Consider the following 5,510-nt stretch of genomic DNA (forward strand, 5'->3'; position numbering starts at 1 on the left):
GTTGAGTCTCTCGTGAATACCTAAAAGTTCAGTTTATCAGCCGGCATAGAGAAAACATAAACCAAGTGCTTTGTGTCGAAATGCAGTCGCAACATGAATCTGCAAATGATGCACTGATCGTCCCAAGAAGGGGCTCTCCGAGAACAGACCATTCATTTTGACAATTTGCCATACAGAACGTAGAAAACGCACTTCTGAATGAAGATTACGGGTGGCAAGAAAACAGGAAACGAAGGCTTCCGGTTAACCTAGCAAAACGCATAAAAAATATGGACACTACTGGAGTATTATTGCTCCTACAACGAGGAACATTCAGTCAAAGTTCCGCTTCAAAATTATTCCCTTGCTCCCTCGACGCATTATTCGTCAGTCGTCAGGTGAGATTTGAAGGCACTATCTACTGATTTCAAGAAATGATGAACCGAATATTAGTGGAACCAGGACAGAAGTAAACCATCATTAAAGTAAACGTGGATTTCTTCCAGTTAACACCTATGTGGCCAAAGACTACTCCCAATGCTTTTCTTGTCCAGGTGGGCGGGGCTTATTTTTTAAAAAAAAATACGGGGTTAGAAATATGACTTCAGAATTGCATAAACCATAAGCAGACGGTGCAAACAATATATATGGGACGAATATGTAAGATTTCATAGTTTGGTTTTTCCGGCCTACATACATTTTTTTGCGAACACATCGCCAGAACCAAAACTAATTTGAGTGGAACGATCGGAAAACTCACACACTATGCATCTTAGCCAGTAAGAGAACAACTGGTTCGAAGCAAGAGTTGTGAGCAAGGTTGTAAGGAAATTAGATAGCAGCATTCTCACATCAATTTTGCCGTAGACGATGACTGCGAGTCTGGTCAGTGAACGAATTCACAGCTACAGCAAAAAGCGATTTACACGAACTTACTGTTCCGCAAGTAGCTGTGCGTCTTCTGGTCGGAACTGACACATGGCAGCCAACGAAGATGGCTTTAGCGACCACATACTCATGCCACCATAGGCGGACATCCGTCCATCCTTGGACTGCCTCCCGGCGCGAAATCGATCAGCGCGGAATTTCGAAGTGGGCGAGGGTGAGGTGAGATCAGTCGCCTCATCGGCATCGTCCTATGCATACACAAAAACGAGTGAACGAATGTAAGTATATGGATGACTCGCTTTGATTTGCTTACACAGTTTCGATTCCTGAAGATTCCCTTCGTTTCATCATTCACAAAAGGTGTTCTGGAGCCCCATACCTTCGAAACACCAGTCTCATGATAATTTCATTAAACGTCCACTAAGTCAAGTTGGTGAATTCATTAGGAAGGTTGTCGAGAAAGGTGCCATACAACGGTATCTACGAGTTGTGGAACACATGTTGTGCAATCACATGGTGATGTTGATGGCAGAACGCACTGCACACACACTAGGATGCACGGAGCAATAGCAGTCGTACACACATGACTGTCGTTGCAAAAGTATCCTTTTCAACCGTAGTAGACAGAGCGCAATAAGGAAGCAGCTGTGCAATCATGGCTTCATAGGAGTCGATTCATTGATAATACTAGAGGAAACAATCGCGAGTGGGAAGTATCCGATATCAACGTAACTCAGACCGTGAGGTCACTGGAATCAAACAGGTTGACGCAGTGAATTCGGGCTAATTGGATGCCCAAACCGAACAACAATCGTTTATGTCATCACGCAACATTGGGTTGAAACGGAGGTGGGCCAGATGGCTCAATGGTTAGAGCACGAATTTACTGACCGGAAAGTTCGTGGTTCGAACCCGTTCTCTACATCTAGACTTCTCCTGTCTAGGCTTGGATACAGGCTAAGAGATACTCTTTTTCATGAAGGAAACTACTCACAAGGTTGCTGAAAACTCTTCGACAGCCCACGACCGGTTTCGCCCTTCTGTTTCGGGCTCATCAAGTAGGCGCAGTCCCCGAGTTTCCGTCAACCTCATGTTCTAATTGAACCCAGATACTCAGTTAACAAGTCCCGCATGATCTACGTAAAGAGATTGGTAAACCATAAAAAAATCTTTTATATTATTTCAGCGATGAGAGGGGTTCACCGGCATCTGAGTCGAAAGATGTGTGAACTTGATTGAATGTTAAGGTAAATTATATACTACTCACAATGCTATACTTTTGTTTGTTGTTTGCCGCGATTTTTTCTGAAAAAATTTCACCCCCACTAACCTCAGCCTACGAAACTGTCTGAAAGCAGCGTAAGCCTCTTTCGGTGTCGCTTAATGTCACCGATGACAGTAATTAAAAAAAAAATGACTACCCTGCTCAAATGACTGTTCACAACCGTCACCGTCAAACGAGCCCTACCCCATGGGACCGGATGGGCACTCGTATTCACTTCACTCTTGTTTGAACAGTCCTGCTCCCCTGGCGTAGCCGGTTAGCGCACACTTAGAAGTGTAGGTACTAGACCCGAGTTTTGCTCGTACCAGAGCTCATGCGCGTGTCAGTGACGGTGCCGAGATCTGAACCCGGCGCGCATTCGAAGCGGGTGTTTTACCTCCGTTCCACCAGCGCACTCATCACTCCTGAAAAGGTGTTCACGCTTGAGCTATGTGACCGGTTTGCGCAACACTTCGAACTATGACCTGAGTGCTGTCTCGGTTGGGTCGAAAGCCTACGAAGGAATTCCAGGCGCTTGAAACCCGTTGGACACTTTTCGATGGTCCCAGGTGATTGCGGGATTCGTATCTGTAGGCAATTCTGCCACGATACACTCACCTAGAAAAGAGTTGACTTCCTCTGTATAAGGAGGATCACCATAAAACCCTTCTAGCATGGATAACCAGATGAAATCATTCGGTCGTGGTATTCTTTAGGAAGTCTACGCTGTCATTTGTAGGATTCACGGGGACCGCGATAGCGAATAGGGGGGTGGGCGGCATGGTGCGGAACTTCGAGATAAGGGTTCCGAACATTTACACAAAGAGCCGCAACAAGAATACAAAGCGGAATCGAAACAGTGCTACTGGGTCATCGAGGAAAGTAATCACACACATGGTACACTGCTATGGACTGGATGAGGAACAAGGAGTGTTGCTGCTGTAGATGCAACGACTAGACCCATAGGCAGTTTGTACTACAGCTTTGATGTTACGCGAAAAATTCACGTCTCCTTTTGTAAGGAGCTGAGAATCCCGTCACCCGGCTCCTTCTATAAAGTCCTCATTTGCCGGTTTCACACGGTCTAAATGGATCACATCCGACGAGTCCAAACCTAGAGGCCTTTCTCACCATCGACAGACTCTTAAGAAATGCCAATCCATCGTCAGGAATTATTATCCGACGGCTGGTGCATAACATGGGTTGGATAACGACAACGAAACAGGGCAAGGGAAAACAGAGTGCATCGTCAACTTGCATGAATTTTGAACAATTCTGACTCGTCTGTGAGCGTCAGTACATCGCTGTCATCCAAGGGATCTGAAAATCGGAATAAAACGAACGATTTTGAAAAACGGAAGGTTAAAAACCGCCAACTTACGGCAAACACGATGAAAAAATATCGACTTACCAAAGACTGTGCTGCGTTTCCCACCTTCATTTTCCGCGACAAATTGGTTCGTTTGCAAAGAATCGATTGCTAACAGAACATACAGAGGCACTGGGGGGATGGTCTGAGCATCGAGCAAAGGAACTGGTCCAGCTGTGGAAGACGTCGCGCCGGAAGTGGGACCGAACTCCCCAGTGGCAGAAGCGGGCTGAGTTCCCTCACCGGACCATCCAGGAACCTCACCCACAACGGATGTCTGTCAGTGAAGGGAAAGGTCCTTCAATTTATGGTCCTAGTGAATTAGTTCACTAATATTCATATGCCCCTCGAAAAAGTGCACAGAGTGAACGTAAAATTCAGGATATTTCGAGTACTGAACAGACACTATCCGCAAACAGTCACAGCAGCTATCTGATTCAACGACCTGTTGTGAGATAACATCGTTCCTTCTAAGGATTTCAAAGGATCGCTGGGACGGGAGGCCCAGATTTCAAGACAACAGTTCCAGTTGTGTTGACCGTTAGCCGAACTCGCCTGACGTCTGATTGACATTCGTACTTACTAATTTGGTCATTTCTGTTAGCATCGTTCACTACTTACTTGAACTCACCTGCTATTCCAGTTAAGTATGCAGCTAGGACGTGCATTGTAAGATCGCCTGGACGTAATATACTACTCACAAACTCTTCGAAAGTTCATGACAAGTTTTACCCATCTAGGGGCTCACCAAGTAAGTGTAGTGCAGGGGTTTCCACAAATTTGTTTTCTCCTTGGACCTGAATTGGACGAATTCACCAACTACGCTCCTTTGCATACTAATTTGGCAGGGCTCTATAAGATAACCTGTATCCTGCTCGGAGCTAATAAGTGGAGTTTTCCGGAGAAAAGTATGGCCCGCACAAAACGGACAGATTTCAACTTATGAGCACGCGATCACAGTCAAATCGGCCACAGTCACAGGCTGCGTACACGGGACCTCAGGAGGTTTTCGAGCCCGAACACTTGCGTTGCCAAGATGTCTACTGAACAAGATATTAAAAACTATTCGCAAAATTCTGGGTCCGTCACCGTTTGACGAGCCTGCTCAGCGTATGCCCACAGAATCATAACAACCAATCAAGTGATGAGAGTGGGAAGGCCAGAGAAAAAAGTAACCGTTTGGGTCAGAAAACCATTTCCACAAGATGCTTCATGGCCTGAAAGTAATTTAGGCCCTAAGAACACGACAGATTGCCTGTGGGCCTTGACGATCTTCTCACGCAGCGACACTTTGTCCCCTTGATCGTAAGTCTACAGTTTACGCCTCCGTGGCGCAGTATCTCACTTTGAGCGGTATTAGTGTCCGGATGAATCAACGTGATGTCAAATTGGTTCCGATGTGATAAAGTTTTCCTTGACTAGTTCATCCATGATCTGTATTACAGTGTGTTTGGATTAGTGGGGATGCTACGGAAGAGAAAGTAAATATCCACTAACTCTATCAAAACGACGCCGGGAGATTATGGACGGTAAACGGAAGTCTGAAATGAGACCTTTGAAGTTTGGAAAGTAGTTGGGAGTCAACAAACCACGGAAATGTAGGCAGGTTGAAGAATGGACACCGAACTGAACGCTTACTATTAGTTGAGCAAAGTTAAATGACATCTCTCGCAAAGTACACACAAACTCGCAATGAACTTTGCTTGTAAAACACGATCAAATTGATGATGGGAACTCAAGTTTCATGAATGGTCACCATAAGCCCACTCCAATAAACTTCGTACTGTTTGCGAAAACTGTCACAAGCGGAGTGATCCCATACTATATACCGAGAAAGAGGCATGGTTTGTAATCTTTTGGGAACCGTTACTCTGGTCTAACACGAGTGTGTGAGGATGTGCTTTGATTGGTTAGCATTTTGGCCAACCAGAATCAAGCATTCGAGCTCCGCATAGACCGGTTGAAAACGAGAGCCGCGGCAAGATCTGGCAGAGCCTTCGACGATATGCT

General features: G+C 45.6%; 2 protein-coding genes across 2 annotated transcripts in view; one reads left to right on the forward strand and one right to left on the reverse strand.

The window, feature by feature from the left end:
* T265_05221 (hypothetical protein) overlaps nucleotides 1-5,510 on the reverse strand; it is a gene marked incomplete at both ends in the record, with an annotated part of 71,548 nt that overhangs the window by 37,037 nt on the left and 29,001 nt on the right. The window contains 3 exons of the mRNA XM_009170176.1: nucleotides 916-1,115; nucleotides 3,432-3,451; nucleotides 3,543-3,777. Coding sequence (XP_009168440.1) covers nucleotides 916-1,115; nucleotides 3,432-3,451; nucleotides 3,543-3,777 — 455 coding nt within the window. The remainder of the gene's footprint in view (nucleotides 1-915; nucleotides 1,116-3,431; nucleotides 3,452-3,542; nucleotides 3,778-5,510) is intronic.
* Nucleotides 1-5,510, forward strand: part of T265_05222 (hypothetical protein) — a gene marked incomplete at both ends in the record, with an annotated part of 8,610 nt that overhangs the window by 1,667 nt on the left and 1,433 nt on the right. The window lies entirely within an intron of this gene.

The sequence above is a fragment of the Opisthorchis viverrini genome (genome assembly GCF_000715545.1).
Source record: "Opisthorchis viverrini unplaced genomic scaffold opera_v5_95, whole genome shotgun sequence".
In the NCBI taxonomy this organism is placed as follows: Eukaryota; Metazoa; Platyhelminthes; class Trematoda; order Opisthorchiida; family Opisthorchiidae; genus Opisthorchis; species Opisthorchis viverrini.